This window comes from Hyperolius riggenbachi, chromosome 6, assembly GCF_040937935.1.
Source record: "Hyperolius riggenbachi isolate aHypRig1 chromosome 6, aHypRig1.pri, whole genome shotgun sequence".
Classification (NCBI taxonomy): domain Eukaryota; kingdom Metazoa; phylum Chordata; class Amphibia; order Anura; family Hyperoliidae; genus Hyperolius; species Hyperolius riggenbachi.
Genome location: NC_090651.1, coordinates 295,802,912 through 295,825,924, shown reverse-complemented (window position 1 = coordinate 295,825,924; position 23,013 = coordinate 295,802,912). Strand labels below are relative to the sequence as shown.

Here is a 23,013-nt window from a genome sequence, read left to right as displayed (position 1 = left end):
ACATCCCCTGGATAAATAATGGGCAGGTAGAGTGGGGGGGGGGGGGGGGGGGGGGGCGGGACATGGCAGCTCCTACACCACAGTTGTCGAACTCCAGGCCTGGAGGGCCAGATCCATGCCAGTGTTTAGGATGGACTGAAGTCTTTTTTAACTCTTCCTGTACTGGAAAACAATAGGAGATGCAGTTTATTTTTGCTACTTATGTTCTATTTCTTATCTGTACTACACATAAATGTATTATCTCATAAGTTTATTTTCGCTTCAGGTTTGCTTTATGAGTGGTTTCTAAACTTTTTCATATGACTGTATTAAAACCTGGAATTGAGATTTCATGATGAGGGGTTTATCACTAACATACTCTTCCTTCTGCTATTTTCTGGTTCTGTAGTGAACAGTGGTGTAGCTATGGGCCCTAGTACAGGTTGTATGCCCGGTACACACCATGCAATTTCCCGTCAGATCGACAGGTCAAATTGAAAATGTCCGATTAGGTTTTCAATCGATTTTCCAATTACCTCTGCACAAAATTGATTGAAAAAAAAATAGATTGGAAACCTGATTAGACCTGTTGGAGATGATTGATTTGACCTGTTGATGTGAAGGGACATTGCATGGTGTGTTCCAGACATTACGCTGGGAAATTTATATACAACAATTGATTGATAGGGAGCACCAAAAATCAGGATTGGAATGTGATGTTAGCGCCAATAATGGTAAACGGCGGCAAGCTATGGTACAGGCGCTGCCCATTCACACCAATTGCCATGGCCGGGGGTAAATTACCCAAATTCCCATGTGAAAAGCAGACATAACAGTAACACTCCCCCCCCCCCCCCCCCCACACACACACACACTAACTCTCCCTTACCTACACCAAACATTACCCCTCACCAATGCGGCGCCTAACCAATTCCAAACACACACCCCCCCCCCCCCCCCCCCACCCAGCGCCACCTACACCTAATACTAACCTACAATTTCAATTGACCCAGTGCCCAAATGACCTTCCTTGCGCCAGCTCCAGCTATAGCCACAATTTAGTAGGTGCCCAAATTACTACCCTGGTGCTCGATAGCTGCAATTTATACAGTGACCTATGGTGGCGCCCAAATTACCATGCGTAATCTACGCCTAAATTAACTGATTTGCATGTTGGTGCGCCACTTTTGATTCAGTTTTCTGTGCACATCTTTTGATAAATTAGCCCCGCTGTGCTTGGAGAGAGTACTGCAAGTGTCAGCAGACATTCCACACTATTATTGTAATTAATTTCTACTTGGTAAATAAACCTCACCCTACAGCATCAGAGCAGGAAACACTTAACCGAAACAGGACATGGAATATGTTATGTTGCAGCAAACAAATCCACACCAGCACACTGTGACCGAGATTACAGAGACAATACTGGCTGAAAACTACAAGGAACGTGTGATGTGTATGCGTTTTAAAGGAAACTCTGAATAAAATCCATCATTGCTGAGTATTAATTTTTTTTAATGAAAGCTTCATCCCTGGCTGTTGTGCCTGTAATATTTGCTAAATCTCTGATCCAGTATACTGATCATCAGGTGATCTGATGCGGAATCAGGAAATTTGTGGATAATGGACTATTTGTACACCTCATAGGCACTAATGCAAAATATCAGCTATTGGGCACCAAAGAAGAAATTTGGGTGTCTGATAAATAGCAGGCGCTGGGCCCGTCCAAACGAAATATTTTTTTGAAGAATTAGTGTTTTGAAAATATTATTTTGAAATTCGTTTTTACCATTGTCATTTTGTAAATTACTGTTTTAATTTTTTTTTTTTAATTATTTTGAAATTCGTTTTGAGAATAATAATTTCATAATTATCTTTTTGAAATGTATTATCTTAGAATCGTTTTGCTTTTGTATTCACGTTATTTGCAGTGGAGAAAGGAGCTTTTAGGGTTAGGCACCAGGAAGGGAGATTTTGGAATTAGGCACTACCAGGGGGGTCTTAGGGTTAGGCATTGGTAAAGGGAGGATTCTGTGTGAGAGTAGGGTCAGGTTTAGTAGTAGTAGTAAAATATCAGTAATATTTACCAATGTTTGTAATAGCTGATTACGACTGTAAATATGTTTTCTTTTTTTATTGTTATAGACATTATTTTGCGTTTTTGGCTTCACCTGGCACCAATTTTACTACCATTATTTTAACATTACTATTCTATCATTATTCTATCTCAGATAAAGGTGAAGAAACGATAAAAAATATTGTTATAGACAGTATTTTAAAATTTCGTCTTAACCCTGCGCCTTTTTTTCCTGGTGCCCTTATTTAATATATGCATATGACTCTGTACTCAGTCAAGTGTTATTCTGTAAGGGGGGCTTGCCATGCATTATACTCAAACACATAGCACCTGTGTTGCTCTATGTTGCAGCAAAAAATGCATGCCACATTGCATTGTGACAACACACTGCTGCACAGCACATCACTGTTGTCTATCCAGTGTCTGATGTCCCTGCCTGAACCTCGTTACTGAAATTTGATCAGCAATGTGGCAGTGTACTTACCCTTAGGCTCGACCAACACAAAGGGCTTGATTCACAAAAGGGTGCTAAGGGTTAGCACGCCAGTGAAAAGCCCCTTAGCGTGCGCAATGTGTCTTTGCGCACACTAATATTTACGTAAAAAAGTTTGCGCACGCAAACTTTTGTTAAGTTGGTGCGTGCAAAAGTCGCACTCGCTGCAACCAAAACGTCGCATAGGTGCACCCGAAACTGTGGGCGCACTGATGCGATGTTTCGGGCACACCTATGCGATGGGTTTCGCGCGCACTGCGCAGCGCTAAACTTTGCGCACACAAAATTTTGTGCGCTAACTTTTGCACGCAATCAATACCAGCTTTAGATGTGCAAACTAGTTAGCACCCTAGTTTGCACGTCCAAAGCTTTTAGGAGTGCTAACTAGGTTGGCACCCTTTTGTGAATCAGGCCCAAAGTGGTGGATATTAATCCTATATTTGCAATTGAGAAAGGCTTAATACTCAAATTTTTGGGGGGTTGAGTATATATACATATATATATATATATATATATATATATATATATATATATATATATATATATATATATATATATATAGTAAAACCCCCAGTTTCTATTTGCCTGAGAGTCAATTTTAAAAATAGGCCTAGCTAAAAAACAGTACTATGCCCCACACTGTATACTAACCATAAACTCTGTATTCATGTTGAAATACAGTAAGTAAAAAAAATTAAGGCAAAGAACAGACTTAATGTAACAGAGGTTGATTACTGTATAAAGAAGTGTAAACGTAGATTTATGCATCCTCAAAGACCATAATTTGTTTTCTGGTTGTGTGAGACTTTTGCTTAACGGAGTTATCAGGCAAAATTTAAAAAATGAGCTTTACTCACCTGGGGCTTTCTCCAGCCCTTTGCAGCTGACTGTCCCACACCGAGCGATCCGCTATCTGCCGCCGAGGCCGACCTCGGCGGAGAGCGGAGCGGTCGGTGTGACAGTCGGCTGCAAAGGACTGGAGAAAGCCCCAGATGAGTAAAGCTAATTTTTTAAATTTTGCCCGATAACTCCTTAAGGCTGCTTCCACACAGGGACGTTACAGGCGCACGTTAGTGCAGCCTGTAACGCTCCCCCAACGCACAGCAATGTAACACAAGTGGGCTGTTCACACTGCCCACGTTGCGTTACATGTAACGCTGCACGTTGTAGTGAAAGTGCAGCATGCTGTGCGTTCTAGCGGCTTTAACCGCGTTAGACTGTTTGCACATGCTCAGTGGGGGGCGGAGAGGAGGCGGGGAGATGCCGCTACAGTAGCCGCGCACATGGCTACTTAATTCACTGCACTGGCGGCCGCTGATTGGCCGGTGGGACCACGTGATGCGGAGTGTCTTGCTCCGCATCACGTGGTCCCGTCGGCCAATCAGCGCCACCCTGGGAGACCTTATGCGGATAGAGCCGCCTAACGTGGCTCACTCTACCGTCCTCTCCCGCACCACCATGCGTTGCGTTAGGGGCACGTTATGCGACCATAACGTCCCCTAAAACGCAACGTCTTGGTGTGTAAGTAGCCTTAAAGGGGAACTTCAGCCTAAACAAACATACTGTCATCAAGTTACATTAGTTATGTTAATTAGAATAGATAGGTAATATAATCTCTTACCCTCCCTGTTTTAAAAGAACAGGCAAATGTTTGTGATTCATGAGGGCTGCCATCTTTGTCATGGGGGCAGCCATCTTTTTGGTTAAAAGGAGGTGACAAGGAGCAGGAGACACAGTTCCAACTATCCTGTGTTCTGATTACCCCTCCCAGCTGCACACGCTAGGCTTCAAATGTCAAACTCAAAATGTAAAAAAAAAAAAATTGCACCAAAACAGCAGAACGAGAACAACAAAATCAGAAATCCCATCATGCATTTGCACAGCATCAGGGGAAAAAAGCCCGGGCAGTTTTCTTGTGTGCAGCTAAAAATGAGGCTTGTATAAGAGAAACAAAGTTTTAATGCTGTGAAATTGTTAAAGAAACACAAAGCCTTTTCAGTGCTGCTGAGTCAATTTTTAGTCCGGAGGTTCACTTTAAGGAAAAACGTTTGCAAAAATCTTAAAATTTAAAACACATACATATAAGAAGTTAATTTCTTCCAGAGTAAAATGAGACAGAAATTACTTTTCTCCTATGTTGCTGTCACTTACAGTAAGTACAGGGGCGTAGCAATAGGGGGTGCAGCGGTAGCGACCGCATCGGGGCCCTTGGGCCAGAGGGGCCCCGAAGGGCCCTCCCTCAACTACAGTATTAGCTCTCTATTGGTCCTGTGCTCATAATAATCACTTCTATATATACATTGAGTAGTGGTAAACATTAACAAGCTCTTCTCCATCCCCTTCTTGCACCTCTGACACTGTAGTTGCCATTGGCAGGTTTTGGTGCGCCGTATCAATTGTTATGTATAGAGTGCCTGGGGGGCCCCATTGTAAAGCTTGCATCGGGGCCCACAGCTCCTTAGCTACGCCACTGAGTAAGTAGTAGAAATCTGACATAACCGACAAGTTTTAGGCTAGTCTATCTCTCCATAGGGGATTCTCAGCATGGCCATTATTCTTTACAAAGACACTCCCTGAAAAGGATTTATACAAAGAGGCTGGCCAGCCTCCCTGCTCACCTTACATTTTTTGGCAGCTGGACTGAGCAATGCTATTCACTAAGTGCATTTAAAAATAAAGAAAACCCTGAGAACCCCCCCCCCCCATGAGAGGATGGGCTAGTCCAAAACCTGTCGGTAATGTCAGATTTATATTACTTACTGTAAGTGACAGCAACATAGGAGAAAAGTAACTTATAGCTCATTTTATTTTTCAAGGGACAAGAGCGGGCAGCACAAACAAGGGTCGCTTATAGAGGACACTTAGTACCACGCGTACATCAAAAAAGGGCGTCGGAAAAAAAGGGCGCGTGGTGTAAACGATAAACAGTATTATAGTTTATAGAAATATTGTGTAGAATTTCGTTTACAAATAGTGTTTTAAGAATTTATAAATCACTAAATAATGTGTATGAGATGGGCAATTCTTAAAACGTTAATCTTCCCTGTTTGTAAACTGAAACTTATATTTACGTTTGTTAAAGACCCTCCCTGTACCTATCCCTAACCCCTAGACCCCCTGTTGGTGCCTAAACCTAAGACCCCCCTGTTGGTGCCTAAACCTAAGACCCCACAGTTGGTGCCTAAACCTAAGACCCCCCTGTTGGTGCCTAAACCTAAGACCCCCTAGTTGGTGCCTAAACCTAAGACCCCCGTGTTGGTGCCTAAACCTAAGACCCCCCTGGTGGTGCCTAAACCTAAGACCCCCCTGTTGGTACCTAAACCTAAGACCCCCCAGTTGGTGCCTAAACCTAAGACCCCCCTGGTGGTGCCTAAACCTAAGACCCTCTATGGATAATAATGTTTTACAGACATTAATAAATAAAAAATGTAAATAAAAAATGTAAATAATTTTTTGGGGTGGATAATAATGTTTTAGGAATAGTGATTTAGTATCTTTATAAACGTTATTCGTCACAGGCTCATTTTGTAAAGTTAAATCATCACAAACATAGTTATAAATCCTTAAAAATCTCCGGGCGCCGTTTGTTAAAACGTTAATAATCTCCAGCGCCTTTTTTTCCCTGTTCGGCGCCCATTAAACGATATTTATAATGGGAGTGAATGGGGCGCCCTTTTTGTCCACTTGTCTCATGCGCCCAAATCTCCTGCTTCCTAGTACCACATTAGGTGGGAAGCGAAATACGCCAAAAGGGGGTCCTAAGTGGATTAGGACCCTCATGAAGTAAGTGTAACCTGCGCCCTTTGGTAAGCCTTTTTTCCAGATATAAATGAGAATTGTTTTAAACCCACTGAAAGCATCCCTGTCTTATCTCGTTGCACCGTGAGTGCATATACAGGCGGTGGCAAGTGGAAAGATACACACCAGTAAGAAGTATTAAGCAGAATATACCTGTGCTGTGGCTACTGCACTACAATTCCTACTTGGATAGAAGGATTTATCCTCACACAGCTGCAATATTTTTCCTCTTATCTCTTTCGCTTGGGGCGCCACAGTTATCACGTGATATACTGTTATAGCTCATTTTACTACGGAAGAAATGTACCTCTTATTTGTATATGTTTACATGTATTTAAAATGTTAAGATTTTTGTGACAGAGGTCCTTTAACTAAGGGCCGGTTCACACGGGCTTCTGCCCAGCTTCCAGCGGCGACTCATTCGGCGGCATCTTGTTTGGGCTTTCGGCGGTGGCCCATTACGATTTTCCCTCCCCGCAGGGGAACGCGAAGACACAGTGATTATCTACTCTGGACACCTCATGTTGCATACAGGGTTGCCTGGAATGACAGGAGAAAACGGGATTGGAACTCCACATTTGCGCAAGTGCCTGTAAAAGCCAGATAAAAACGCTCCCATTCTCTTGAATAGGAGCATTTAACCACATTTCCTGGGTGCCAGCGGTAAATGCCCACCAAGCGTCCATGTGAACCAGCCCTGAGTTCTAGAGAACTGTGTATATATAGATACAGTGGCTTGCAAAAGTATTCGGCCCCCTTGAAGTTTTCCACATTTTGTCACATTACTGCCACAAACATGAATCAATTTTATTGGAATTCCACGTGAAAGACCAATACAAAGTGGTGTACACGTGAGAAGTGGAACGAAAATCATACATGATTCCAAACATTTTTTACTAATCAATAACTGTAAAGTGGTGTGTGCGTAATTATTCAGCCCCCTGAGTCAACACTTTGTAGAACCACCTTTTGCTGCAATTACAGCTGCCAGTCTTTTAGGCTATGTCTCTACCAGCTTTGCACATCTAGAGACTGAAATATTTGCCCATTCTTGTTTGCAAAAGAGCTCCAGCTCAGTCAGATTAGATGGACAGCGTTTGTGAACAGCAGTTTTCAGATCTTGCCACAGATTCTCGATTGGATTTAGATCTGGACTTTGACTGGGCCATTCTAACACATAGATATGTTTTGTTTTAAACCATTCCATTGTTGCCCTGGCTTTATGTTTAGAGATCAATGTCCTGCTGGAAGGTGAACCTCCGCCCCAGTCTCAAGTCTTTTGCAGACTCCAAGAGGATTTCTTCCAAGATTGCCCTGTATTTGGCTCTATCCATCTTCCTATTAACTCTGACCAGCTTCCCTGTCCTTGCTGAAAAGAAGCGCCCCCAGAGCATGATGCTGCCACCACCATATTTGACAGTGAAGATGGTGCGTTCTGAGTGATGTGCAGTGTTAGTTTTTTGCCACACATAGCGTTTTGCATTTTGGCCAAAAAGTTCCATGTTGGTCTCATCTGACCAGAGCACCTTCTTCCACATGTTTGCTGTGTCCCCCACATGGCTTGTGGCAAACTGCAAACGGACTTCTTATGCTTTTCTGTTAACAATGGCTTTCTTCTTGCCATTGTTCCATAAAGGCCAACTTTGTGCAGTGCATGACTAATAGTTGTCCTATGGACAGATTCCCCCACCTGAGCTGTAGATCTCTGCAGCTTGTCCAGAGTCACCATGGGCCTCTTGACTGCATTACTGATCAGCGCTCTCCTTGTTCGGCATGTGAGTTTAGGTGGATGGCCTTGTCTTGGTAGGTTTACAGTTGTGCCATACTCCTTCCATTTCTGAATGATCGCTTGAACAGTGCTCCGTGGGATGTTCAAGGCTTTGGAAATCTTTTTGTAGCCTAAGCCTGCTTTAAATTTCTCAATAACTTTATCCCTGACCTGTCTGGTGTGCTCTTTGGACTTCATGGTGTTGTTGCTCCCAATATTCTCTTAGACAACCTCTGAGGCCAGTACAGAGCAGCTGTATTTGTACTGACATTAGATTACACACAGGTGCACTCTATTTAGTCATTAGCACTCATCAGGCAATGTCTATGGGCAACTGACTGCACTCAGACCAAAGGGGGCTGAATAATTACGCACACACCACTTAGCAGTGATTGATTTGTAAAAAAAATGATTGGAATCATGTATGATTTTTGTTCCACTTCTCACTTGTACACCACTTTGTATTGGTCTTTCACATGGAATTCCAATAAAATTGATTCATGTTTGTGGCAGTAATGTGACAAAATGTGGAAAACTTCAAGGGGACCGAATACTTTTGCAAGCCAAGGTATACACATTTATTATAAACAAAAGACTAGGTTGCTATGTTCACTTTTGTGATTGAGTTTGCCTTTAACAGCAAATCACTATCCTATGGCTTTCAGCTTTGCAAGTTCAATTATTTTTCATATCAGGTATATCGTCATGGAGATCGCTCACCAATCGACACTTACCCAAATGACCCATACAAGGAGGGAGTCTGGGAAAATGGACTGCAGCAGCTGACCAAGGTACATACGTATATGTGGTCCAAGTATTTGACGGAGGTGAATTATCAAGACCAGTCCAAATAAAGAAGCAGTTTCCCAAAGTGCAAACAATCAGATAAGGGGCGTAACTAGACTTAATATGGCCCCCCCCTGCAAAAAGATAGCATGGGCCCCCTTGATCCCTGAACCTCATGTGGGTCACGTGATCGGGAGCCGGCAAATGGCACATCCATTCCAAAGGCCGAGTGCGGACAGTACTCCCCCACAAGCCCATATCAGTGGTTGTCTCTGGTAGCAACCCGCACTTGTGAATATATTGCTATACTTTATAACTGCACATTATCTTGCAATATCTAGGAGGAGGTCCGTGCCCTTGTGAGATTTCAGTACAGAGGGTAGTGGGTTGGAGACATTAGGGGAGGAGACATAGGGGTTAGTGGATGAGGCAGTGAACCTATCAGAAACAGTGGTACACCTATGGATTAATATACATGTGATCTTGGAATGATGAAATATTTCCTGTATTGTCACCAGGAAGGCATGAGGCAGCATTATGACCTAGGAAGATATCTGAGGAAAAGATATGGAAACTTCCTGAGCCCAGCGTACAAGAAGGAGGAGGTAAATGGCCCACTATGAGTAGAATCTTAGAGTAAAATGTTTTCTTCTGTGCTGAGACACAGCAGTAGACTATAGATGTTTGCAGCATTTACATTACCTAATATTAGATTATCATTGTCAAATGCTGTATACAACTAAAGAAAGAAAAGCTTTTGTACGAGGTGAGACATGCTGGCAATATTGTCCCAGGCCTGCTTTTAAAAAGGGGTTGTAACATCCAAAAACAAAAAAATGCCAGAAATAGTGCTCCAAAAATATATGCAAACTGCTTTTTTTTTTCTAAAATAGGTCCCTATGTGTCTCTCAGTTTTTTTTATTTATTTTTAACTGGTCTGAGTGCCTAACTACAGCAACTGTGCTGTGCAAAAACAGTATTGTGGAAAGTTTTTATTTTTGTTTTCGCTACAGTAACAAGTTTATCTCAGAATGCAAATAACAGAAAGCTTCCTATTTCAGATAAGATAAGGACACTGTGACCAAAAGGAAATTAAACCCCCCAGCCCCACCCTTTGAAGTGTTTACATGGCGATGCAAGCCTGTTGACTAGGTGATGTTTACTGTGGGAAGGACAATAAGCTGTGTCATTAGGGAGGGAAAACACTGGGTGTAAAAAAAAAAAAAAGCAGAAGTGATGTCACTTTTGGCATCACAAAGAAACAGAAAAGATGGAATCCCGCTGAAATATTGTTTTCTACTTTTCATATCACATTTACCCTAAATCTGACAGCGCCACCTGTGGACAGAGAGAAAACTGCAGTACTAGATCCAGCAGAGGTGAGTAATGTGCTGGGCTACTGCAGATCTCTCTGCAGTGTGATTTTTTTTCCCTGGTTTTAGGGTCTAAAAGGGAGAAAAAATGGCACCACTTTTAGACCCTAAAATCAGGAAGTAATCATATTACCAGGGAGGTCAATATTTCCTATTACCCCTTGCAATCCTTAAACTTAAAGAGAACCCGAGGTGGTTTTGAAGAATGTTATCTGCATACAGAGGCTGGATCTGCCTATACAGCCCAGCCTCTGTCGCTATCCCAAACCCCCCTAAGGTCCCCCTGCACTCTGCAATCCCTCAAAAATCACAGCCAGGGGGGGGGAGGGGGGCGCAAAACTGACACTACAGATGTAAACACAGCACTGTGATCAGTTAAAGGGGTGCTCTAGAGTAGCTGAACGCTGTTGGAGAAAAACTAATACTAATGAGGATTTCATTACTTACAAAAAAGAGTTGAACAAGTTTAAAACCGCTCTCTCTTTTGCAAAACAATCATACTTCTCCTCCCTCATATCCTCTCACTTGCACAATCCAAAGCGCCTGTTCAGTACTTTCAACTCCCTTCTCCGACCACCCCCTCCTCCTCCTTCTTCATGCTTATCAGCTGAAGAATTTGCAACATACTTTACAGATAAAATTGCAAAAATCCGTAGTGTGTTTTCCACGCAGACATCTAACTCCATCTCCACTCCTCTTGTTGACTGCTCTCTTTCCAGTTTCTCTCTACTCTCCGAACATTCGCTCTCTTCCCTTATCTCCAAATCCCATCTAACCACCTGTTCTTTGGATCCTATCCCATCACATCTCATTCCACAGCTATCCAAATCCATCATCCCTGCCCTAACATCGCTGTTTAACCTATCCCTCTCCACCGGAATTTTTCCATCCTCACTCAAGAGGGCTGTTGTAACACCACTACTTAAAAAACCATCTCTAGACCCCACCGAACTTGCTAACTACCGCCCAGTGTCACTTCTTCCATTTGCATCTAAATTACTTGAACGCCACATTCATGCTGAACTAAGTCAGTATTTATCTGCAAATTCCTTGCTTGATCAGTTCCAATCTGGCTTCCGGCCAAACCACTCCACAGAAACAGCCCTCACCAAAGTAGCTAATGATCTCCTCACAGCTAAATCCAAAGGCTATTATTCCATACTCATCCTTCTAGATCTGTCATCAGCATTCGACACTGTCGACCACACTCTACTCCTACAGATCCTTTCATCTATAGGAATAAAGGACCTCTCTCTCTCCTGGATATCTTTCTACCTCTCTGGAAGGTCTTTCACTGTTTCTTATTCAGATCAGGCCTCCTCTTCACATCCTCTGTCTGTGGGGGTACCTCAAGGCTCTGTCCTCGGTCCCCTCCTCTTCTCCATCTACATGCACGGTCTTGGTAACTTAATCAGCTCATTTGGTTTCCAATACCACCTATATGCAGACGATACACAACTGTACCTCTCGGCCCCAGACCTTAACTCCCTCCTCACATGGGTTCCCGACTGCCTGTCCGCTATTTCCTCTTTCATGTCCTCTCGCTTCTTAAAACTTAATATGAATAAAACTGAACTAATAGTCTTTCCACCATCCCTGTCCACCCCTTTGCCTGATATTACAATAAATGTTAACAACACGTCTATAACATCAGTTCCCAAAGCACGGTGCTTGGGGGTAATATTTGATTCTTCTCTCTCATTTACTCCTCACATTAACTCCCTAACCAGCTCCTGCCATTTCCAACTGAAAAACATAGCACGTATCCAACCTTTTCTCTCCCATGACACAACCAAAATGCTAGTACATGCTCTTATTATATCTCGATTGGACTATTGCAATATATTGCTTGGTGGACTTCCAACTAACCGACTAACACCGCTCAATTCTGTACTGAACTCTGCTGCTCGACTCATTCATCTCTCCTCTCGCTTTTCCTCTGCTGACCCTCTCTGTCAAGCTCTTCACTGGCTACCAATTAATGAAAGGATTCAGTTCAAACTCTTAACCCTAACCTACAAAGCTCTCCACAATCTCTCTCCCCTGTACATCTCCTCACTAGTCTCCAGATACCAACCCAACCGCAATCTCAGATCTGCACATGAGCTTCTTCTATCCTCTTCTACAATTACCTCCTCACATTCACGTGCACAAGACTTCTCACGTGCCTCACCCCTCCTCTGGAATGCCCTTCCACAACACATCCGCCACTCTCCCACCTTTGAAACCTTTAAACGCTCCCTCAAAACCCACCTTTTCCGACAAGCGTATTCTCTAGCTTAGGCCATGCACCCACTAAATAACCTAATTACGCACTGCCTGTACATATACTGTATACTTCCCCCACCTCTTGTTTCCACCCCATTCCTTTAGATTGTAAACTCGCAAGGGCAGGGCTCTCACCCTTTTGTGTCATGGACTGTTATTAATTTAATTGCTTGCACACTGTTATACATTTATACATTTTAGTCATCATGTTAAATCAAATTGTAATCAGCAGTGCTGTATCTTGTATCAGTGTTTATATTTGATGAATATCATTGTCTGTATCATTATGTATCCCTTGTTTGTTTTCTTACATTGTACAGCGCCACGGAATATGTTGGCGCTTTATAAATAAATAATAATAATAATAATAATGTCTGATTGCAGAGTGCAGGGGGACATTAGGGGGGTTTGGAATACCAACAGAGGCTGGGCTGTATAGGCAGATCCAGCCTCTGTATGTAGATAACATTCTTCAAACACACCTCGGGTTCTCTTAAACTAGAGGATTTTTTTTGTATTTCTCAGCAAAAGTACAAACTGACTATTAATTATTTTTCAAACATAGCTTTTACAGTCGTGAGGAAGTCCTATCTGCACAACTGAGCTGACCAATGAGTCATTAGTGACACACATGAGTGCACAGAGTTTGGTCTGGTGTTGGATCAGTGCACACTTGTTGACCTTTAACACACTCAGAGCAGATGTGACTGCACTGCAGTTGAGTCACACAAGTACGTTGCTGTACTGCAGTTTCATCAAACTGCCAACGTGTAGCACCAGGGAAACAGCAGTTCATTGCCAACGTGCACGACCAGACCATAGAGACAACCTTTGTTTGTGCATAACATTCATGGGTCACAGAGTCCAAACATACCCACAGAAAAGATGAGGGCAAGTTATGGACTGGTGATAAAAAGAAAACATCTAAAACAAATGTAAAAAGACAGTTGTTGGAATGAGTAGCTGCCAATCATATTTATGGGACTCCCATGTGTACCTAATTTCTCTGTCATAGTTTGCTCCTCATACCGCAGTGTCACACTTTCCTGTTCCCTGCACTATGCTTCACATATTGCCAGGGATGGATTTATACTCTTTACCACCCAAGGCCACTGTCACCAGCCGCCCCCTTTCAGTATAGGAAGCGAGATGACCCCTCCCCTCTAGTATAAGTAGCCATATGACCCCTCCCCCATTCCCTCTAGTATAGGTAGCCAGATGACCCCTCCCCCTTTCCCTCCAGTATAGGTAGACAGATGACTCCCTTAATCCCTCCTGCCCCCCCCCCCCCCCCCCACACACACACACACACACACTTTCAGTATAGGTAGCCAGCTCACCTTCACACTGCAGCAGCCGTCAGTGTCACTCATTTCTCCGCTTGTCTCCAGAGCAGAAGCTTCCTCTTCTTTTCCGTCTCCAATGCTGCACAAGTCCATAGCCGCCGGCCACAATGCAAACGTGCACAGAGAGCAAGATGGCTGCTGCACAGGCAGCTAGCAGCAGAGCACCGTGGTCAGGCGCTAGCCTGATCTCCCTGCATTGCAGCATTTTCAAGCTTGCAAAAAATGCTGCACCAGTTTAGCCTGCTGCTTTGGTGCCCTTGCTCCTGTGGTGCCCTAGGCCATGGTCTAGGTGGCCTTGGCCTAAATCCGGCCCTGCATATTGCTGGGAACAAACAACAACACTCACGGCCGGTTCTAAACTTTTTGACGCCTGAAGCAATACATTGTGAGAACCCCCAAACCTCGGTCTTCTCCGTTGTCCCGCTGGCAGCTTCTGAAGATCACTGATCCCCGTACTACTGCATAGAAGACGCAGTATGCTTCTGGTGACATGGGCGCGCATACGCAAAAGACGCCGACTCATCGGGGGCGGGTGATCTTCAGAGGCTGCCAGCGGGACACCGCATGCGCAGGACGGCGACATGAGTGAGGACGTGTGTGTTCAGGGCTGCACAGGCACAGTAGTCGCTAAAAAGGAAAGCCGCGGAGAGGGACAGGAGGATCATTCCAGGATGGCGCTCGCAGAGGGCGGCTGCAGGGGGCTGGTAGAAGCCCCAGGTAAGTGAAATTCTTTTTTTTTTTTAAACTATCTTCAGGTTTTCTTTAAATAGATTTTCTTGAGATGTTAAGCTTTTATAAACTCTAACATCCAATTTACTGAAAAGGTCCACGACATGGTCTGGATGACTGACAACCTTCACAGACACAACATGCATTGTTGTAAGTTTGCAATATTTTTTGTTCTTTTCTTTTGCTCATACAGATCTATGTAAGGAGTACAGATTATGACCGGACGTTGATGAGTGCCCAGGCAAACTTGGCGGGCCTGTACCCTCTCAACCAAACCCAGATGTGGCATCCAGACCTCCCCTGGCAGCCGATCCCTGTGCATACTGTGCCAGTATACCAAGACAGGGTGAGAGATTGCTCCACTTTATAGTATGACAACTCTATTTTCCTTATACAATACAACAGAGGGCATCTTAAAGTGTAACTGTCGGGCATAAAATAAAAAATCTATTTTTTATTTTTATCTGGTAAACAAGTAATAAGGATGCTAACCAGGCAATCCAAAAGTTAAAATCACTATTACTTTTCTTGTTGATAAATGATCATTCCCCAGTTTACCTGACTCTTATTTGGTACATCTGCCGCACAAAGGAGGTTGCAGAGCATGCTGGGTAGAGATGGGCCGAACGGTTCGCCGGCGAACAGTTCCAGGCGAACTTTGGGGGTTCGCGTTCGCCTGCATCAGGCGAACTTTTGCGGAAGTTCGATTCGCCCCATAATGCTGTATTGAGCAAAATTTTTAGCCTCCATTTCACTGTCAGCAGACATGTTATTGTCAAACACACTGCTTTCAGTGCTAGAGAACCCACCCTCCAAGCTAGGTCCTTTATACCATTTGACTCAGTTGTCTGGCTACACTAATTAGTTATGGGACAGCTGCTACACACTCTGCTAGGGAGATTTTAATTGGCCTCCCCTTCTACCCTCTACCAGAGGGAGAAGGGTTTCTTCTGCCAGGGAATTATACTATTTTAAAAACCAGTATACATCATACCATAGCTGGGAATACATACATGAGTATACATCATACCATAGCTGGGGATACATACATGAGTATACATCATACCATAGCTGGGAATCAAACCCAGATCTCACTGTGTGGTGGGCATGTCACCCTAAGCACTGTACCACTACAGAAGTAAGTGAAGCTAGCCTAAAATTTAACATTTATGCTCAATGCAATAGAACCATTAGGTTGCTTAAAGGAGAACTGTAGTGAGAGGTATATGGAGGCTGCCATATTGATTTCCTTTTAAGCTATACCAGTTGCCTGGCAGCCCTGCTGATCTATTTGGCTGCAGTAATAATAATAATCCAAACATTTGTATAGTGCTTTTCTCCTGTCGGACTCAAAGCGCTCAAGAGCTGCAAGCCACAGGGACGCGCTCAAGAGGACACCCTGTAGTGTTAGGGAGTCTTGCCTTGAACTCCTTACTGAATAGGTACTTGACCTAGCCAGGATTCAAACCCTGGTCTCCCATGTCAAAGGCAGAGCCCTCAACCAGTACACTATCCAGCCACTGTAGTGTGAATCACACCAGAAACAAGCATGCAGCTAATCTTGTCAGATCTTACAAAAATGTCAAACACCAGATCTGCTGCATGCTTGTTCAGGGTCTAGGGCTAAAAGTATTGGAGGCAGAGGATCTGCAGGATAGCCAGGTAACTGGTATTGCTTAAAAGGAAATCAATATGGTAGCCTCCATATACCTTTCACTACAGTTCTCCTTTAAGCAACCTAATGGTTCTATTGCATTGAGCATAAATGTAAAATTTTAGGCTAGCTTCACTTACTTCTGTAGTGGTACAGTGCTTAGGGTGACGTGCCCACCACACAGTGAGATCTGGGTTCGATTCCCAGCTATGGTATGATCTGGTGTTTGACATTTTTGTAAGATCTGACAAGATTAGCTGCATGCTTGTTTCTGGTGTGATTCACACTACTGCAGCCAAATAGATCAGCAGGGCTGCCAGGCAACTGGTATAGCTTAAAAGGAAATCAATATGGCAGCCTCCATATACCTCTCACTACAGTTCTCCTTTAAGCAACCTAATGGTTCTATTGCATTGAGCATAAATGTTAAATTTTAGGCTAGCTTCACTTACTTCTGTAGTGGTACAGTGCTTAGGGTGACGTGTCAACCACACAGTGAGATCTGGGTTTGATTCCCAGCTATGGTATGATCTGGTGTTTGACATTTTTGTAAGATCTGACAAGATTAGCTGCATGCTTGTTTCTGGTGTGATTCACACTACTGCAGCCAAATAGATCAGCAGGGCTGCCAGGCAACTGGTATAGCTTAAAAGGAAATCAATATGGCAGCCTCCATATACCTCTCACTACAGTTCTCCTTTAAGCAACCTAATGGTTCTATTGCATTGAGCATAAATGTTAAATTTTAGGCTAGCTTCACTTACTTCTGTAGTGGTACAGTGCTTAGGGTGACATGCCCACCACACAGTGAGATCTGGGTTTGATTCCCAGCTATGGTATGATGTATACTCATGTATGTATCCCCAGCTATGGTATGATGTATACTCATGTATGTATTCCCAGCTATGGTATGATGTATACTGGTTTTTAAAATAGTATAATTCCCTGGCAGAAGAGACCCTCCTCCCTCCGGTAGGAGGTAGAAGGGGAGGAGCGAGGCCAATTAAAATCTCCCTAGCAGAGTGTGTAGCAGCTGTCCCATAACTAATTAGTGTAGGCAGGCAAATGGTATAAAGGACCTTGCTTGGAGGAGGTGGGTGGGTGGGTGGGTCCTCCAGCAGTGATGTGTCTTTCACTCAATTAGGTGTGGCTCCAGATATTAGAGCTTTTGAAACATGTTTTCTATCATTTTTCCAGTTGATAGAATTTTTTTAAACTTTCAAAGTTCGCCTCCCCATTGAAGTCTATTGCGGTTCGCGAACTTTTTCGCGAACCGAACCTTTCGCGGAAGTTCGCGAACAGGGTTCGCGAACCTAAAATCGGAGGTTCGGCCCAACTGCTGGGTTGTCCTTTTTTACTTCTCTACTTTCCCCTCAGACTTAACTAATGCAGCCTGATTGGCTGAAGCCTCTTTCCCTCCTGTTTTCCCCTCCCACACCTCTTTTTCTCTCTATTGGCCAATATTTCTCATGCTGAGATAATGCACTTTCTATAGTGGAGGCAGAGGAGAGTAAGGGAGGAAATGACATCAGGATTGGTTTCAGAATAGCCACAGTTAAAGTGGAAAATGCTAATAAGGATTTTCTCTTTTTTTTTTACTGTAACAAAATCACTAAAATCAAAATGTGGACCGTGCAATACATCTGTTATGTAGGTAGAGCAAGTATGTATCTACTTATATGTTGTTTTTTTCTGAGATAGTATGGCTGACAGCTCCTCTTTAAAAGAGAATGTCATGATGCCTTACATATAAATATTTTCTAACTTACATCGGTGAATGGAATTCAGTTTTAGAGCAATCCTAAAGTTAATGTAAAACATAAAAAGTTTGATACTTACCTCAGTATTGGGAAGCTTCTGGGTAGTCCAGAGATTTCCCAGGCCCTTTCCTGCAGTTCCAGTGCTGGATCCCTCTATACCTATTCGACCTAATGGGTATAGAGGTTTCTTCAAGCCGTGAGGCCACGAGTATGGTCCGCCCATGCCCAGAACAGAGAAGTGTTCATGCACAGAGGAAAATGTCTCGGTGCCAAAGCGCTTCCCACTACTGAGCATGCACAGAACATGCTCGCACATGCCCAGTTCATTCTAAAGGTTCTGTTTGGTTGCTCTGGGCAACTGGTCTGCAGTTGCTTTCGTTTACCTCACTCCTGTCTTGATAAATCAGCTTGGGGGTGTTCAGTCTTTCCTCCTCCTCTTCCATCATCACAAAATTATTCTTACTTAAAGTGGTCTGAAACCCTAACATAACATTTAATTTGTTATTACCCATACAATTATGTAATTACTTAATAATTAAATTTGCTTTTGTGCACAAGTAATATTGTCTGTTTACAAATTCCTAAAGTATAGTTTATCTGCTCTGAAAGCTGCCATATGCATTTTATTCAAGCTGATTTTCATAATATATTAAAATCTTCTAGTGAGCCCTTCTGAACTGTGTGCATGCTTGAAGCAAAAAGAGCTTGTTTTCAATTGTTAAACACAATGTAACAACTGAGGAACGTAAACAAAAGATAATGTTATCTCCTCTCTGGATGTGGATCATAATCTGAAGGGGCTTTCCACTGCAAAACAAAGTGCTGTGCTGTGTGCTGTTTGAATACTTTTCTGGTACAATTTCTGTTTGTGCTAGTAGGTTTAATGCTATAAGGTATCTTTTAGAGTGAAGAAGAAATGCAGAGTCTCAGACCACTTTAACCTCCCTGGCGGTATGCAGTTTCTGAGGCTGCGTCCGCGGGAGGGATTTTTTGAATAAAGTTGTTGTATCCTTTGTGGCTAGCAATAGACTAGCTACCATTGTCCCCCAAGTCTCCCCGCACCCTTCTGATACCCCGATCGCCGCCGCTATACGTTACCTAGCCGCGATCCCGCGAGAGCTGCAGCCTCCCCAATGAGCTTCAGTCATCACTATGGGGACGATCAGACATGACGTCTGACGTCATAACGTAATGGCGCCATGCGCAATCCCGATCCTCCCCATAGCGAAGCCTGGAACTGATTGGAGAGGCTGCGCCATTGCGGGATCCGGGGGGGGTACGTATAACGGCGGTTATCGGGGGTGATTAAAAAAGAGCTGAGGGACTTGAGGGACAATGGTAGCTAGGGGAATGCTAGCTACAAAGGATACAACAGGTTTTATTCAAAAAATCCCTCCTGGCACAGAGAAATCCTCTGCGGCGGCTACCCCGAGTGTAGGTCGGGGCTACTGCCAGGAGGGTTAATAGTGAGGAAAATATAGGCCTACCATCTTTCTTGGTACACTGCAGCAGTGGATGTGAGAACGGCTTCATTCAGTCAGTGAGTCTGTATGCGTCTGTTCTGCATTATCCCCCGTGTGTTGTGTTTGAAGGGAACCTGAAGTGAGAGGACTATGGAGGCTGCTATCTTCAGTCTCTAATAAACAATACCAGTTGCCTGACATCTGTAAGGATGCTCTGCCTAATACTGTAAGTCAGTGGCCCAGAATGAGCATGCAGATCAGATGCTTTGACTCTGGTCTGGCTCCTCTGGCTGCATGCTTTGTTGCAGGTATGTGACTCAAATACAAGCCAAAAGCTCAGCCAGGTAACTGGTATTGTTTATGCAATGTGAGTTGCGCAACGCCTGTTCTACAGTGCAGGCAGAACGTAACGCGCGCTCTTCACATTGTAACACGCACGTTTTTCTTCATAGCATGAGAATCGTCATGGTGATGTGCTTGTTATTGTATATGTTGTCTGGAAACAACTGTAGAAGTGCATTTGGGTAGTGTAGGGCCGTGTAATTGTAAGGGCAGTGTGTTCACATCCAGCAGTGAGCATAGTGTGAACTTACCCTTAGGCCGGTTTCACACTGCCAACCAGCAATAGTGTAGCAACGCGAGTGTCCCATTGCACCGCCACGTCAAAAACAGCCTGTTCTGGCATCGGGCCAATCAAGAAGTAAGGCTTTCTAATGCTCACTTCCTGTGGCCGAAAAGACAAATTGTGCAGAAGTGTATTGACAAAATACGCTTCCGCATATGCGCGACACGATTACGTGCGGCAACCACAATTTCTGCGTCACCATAGACCTACATGACTTCCAGTCCGCAGCACGTCGCCGTGCAAGCTGGCCCCCCACGCACTGTTTCCCTCGCGTCCTGCCAGCGGTGAAAAACATCACTTCCGTCACATTGCATTACACTGTCCTGGTATGAAAGGTCCCATAGCCTTTCATTGGTGTTGCATTACCCTGCGGTAAAAACAGTGTGAAAGAGGCCTTACTCGTCTCACACACTGCCATGCAGGGGCGTAACAATAGACCCTGCAAGGGATGCAGCTGCAGGGGGGCCCAGAAGCAGCAGGGGGCCCCATGGGGGAAGAAGTTTATTTTTCCTGTCCTGACAGACTGACAACTAAGGACACAGAGAGAAAAAGCTTTCTGTTGTCTGCACAAGTGTTCTAATGACTGCCTCTGCTCAGCCACTGATAAGGAACCATACAAAGTTTTGCAGACAAAGATTTGTAGGCAGTCCCTATTCAGTTTGCAGCAGGCTCTTGTGTACAGCGCTCATCCCCCAACTACTCTAGCCCTCCCCAAGTGCTCTGTACTGTAGTGATGCCAGAGAAGTCTGCAGAGCCAGTTCCGTTCCATCAGAGATGGACAGAGTGAGTGTAATAAGCTGAGAATGGGAGCACACTAGTCTGTTGTACTTCTGTATGCATTGTCTGTACACCATGTTTGCAGGGGGGGGGGGGAGGGAATCCAAAGATTTGCAGGGGGGCCCAGTGATTTTTAGTTACGCCCCTGCTGTGATGTTTTATTGCATTTGATTACTCATAGTGTGTCACCATCATAATACGTGTCACCGTGATAACGAGATAAGGACTGGATTCTTTCTAAATGTCTCAGAAGGATTTGCACTTCATAAATAAATATACAAAAGTGTTGATGTGCTTTCCAAAGCATCCAATCAGATTCTTCTTCATTTAATAATTTGCAGTGTACAAAATAACATCCGGATCTGATTTACTTCTATGGCAACACATTCTTCTTTCATGTGCTTTTTATATACACGAGTCTGTATTCCGACGCTGGCCAGAAGTTCTCTTGTGGCACAACCATAGCAAGGCTGAGTGACCTTGCACAGCTCAGATAAGGGAGAAGATGCAGAATGAAGATAGTTCTGTTAAACAGTAAGCTGCAGGGAAGCTAAACATGAGGCTTCTGGCAGGGAATGCTGCAACTAGTAGTCATACTAGCTGGCCATACGCTATACAGTATTTGTGGCCAATTAGACATTTGATTCGATTTGATAGAAATGTCTAATTGGGCAAAAACTGTGGTTAACCATGGCACTGTGATCGACCCGCAGACGACATTATGTGATTGGGAATGGCGAGGTGATTATTATTATTATTGATTTGTAAAGCGCCAACATATGCCGTGGCGCTGTACAAAGTATAAACATGGGGTATAAAATTATACAATGGTGTACACAAATATATGAAATACGGAGTTGGTATAAAATATAAAAATCAGTAAAAAATACAGAATTGGTAATGACAGTGACAAAATCAATAGGAATAAATGTGTAACAAATTCCAAGACACCAAAGGGTGAGAGAGTCCTGCCCTTGCGATCTTGTAATCCAAAGGAATGGAGGGGGGGGCATGAGGTGGGGTGGTATACAATATTCAGAGGCAATGTGTTTACGAGATCTAGTAGGAGTACAAGTTGGCCAGTGGTCAAAGGTGAATTGGCCTAAGGTAGAGTGTAAGCTTGTCGGAAAAAAGTAAGTTTTGAGAGCATGTTCTTTGCCAGTTTCGAGTACGCCGAGGTCTATTGCGTGAGTCGTGACGGTCTGTGGTGCGGTTGTATAGTGTATGGCTAGCTTGAGGAAGGAAAACAGTCTACATTTTAAGATGTAAAAACTAAAATGTCCCTTTCATAAAATTGTATATGCATTGCATATACAAAATACATTGTTTAGTGGATTCAGAGGTAAAGGTCAGTGAAATTGAGCTTTAAACTTACCGGTGTGCATTTTACTTATATGCAAGACGCTAAAGCTGATTACCCTTCATCACACCTTCCAATATTTATATAGAAGAAGTAGGTAGATTGTGACCATCACCTCAAATTCTCATTCATGAATAAAATACAATTTTACAGGCAATTATGTGACCATTGCCATGTTACCCTCATTGTGACCTATGACATGTATCATGACCACTGGCAGGGGCCCTTAAAGAGGAACTCCAGTGAAAATAATGTAATAAAAAAAAGTGCTTCATTTTTACAATAATTATGTATAAATGATTTAGTCCGTGTTTGCCCATTGTAAAATATTTTGAATCCCTGATTTATATTCTGCCATTTATCACATGGTGACATTTTTTACTGCTGGCAAGTAATGTAGCTGCTGCTTGCTGTTTTGGCAGTGCAACAATGCAACAGGGTTCACAGACAGGAAACTGTCAAGAGTACGTACTCAGAATTTCTTTGTGGGAGGGGTTTCACCACAATAACAGCCATACAGCACCCCCTGATGGTCTGTTTGTGAAAAGGAATAGATTTCTCATGTAAAAGGGGGTATCAGCTACCGATTGGGATAAAGTTCAATTCTTGGTCGGAGTTTCTCTTTAAACTTATTAACTGTTTGTGTCAAGCACTGTAGCCACATCAGAGTCTTAAAATAATAAGAATCTGCTGAGCTGCAGTGCTGGCAGCAAAAAGTTACTGTGTAAGCAGGAGGAGGAGCAGGTGGGAGGAGTGG

The 23,013-nt window shown here is 43.5% G+C and overlaps 1 protein-coding gene across 2 annotated transcripts in view; it reads left to right on the top strand.

The window, feature by feature from the left end:
- LOC137522803 (testicular acid phosphatase homolog) overlaps positions 1-23,013 on the top strand; it is an 88,378-nt gene that overhangs the window by 40,303 nt on the left and 25,062 nt on the right. For both annotated transcript variants that reach the window (XM_068242895.1, XM_068242894.1), the window contains exons 2-4: positions 8,811-8,906; positions 9,420-9,506; positions 14,811-14,963. In XM_068242895.1, the coding sequence (XP_068098996.1) occupies positions 8,811-8,906; positions 9,420-9,506; positions 14,811-14,963 (336 nt within the window). The remainder of the gene's footprint in view (positions 1-8,810; positions 8,907-9,419; positions 9,507-14,810; positions 14,964-23,013) is intronic.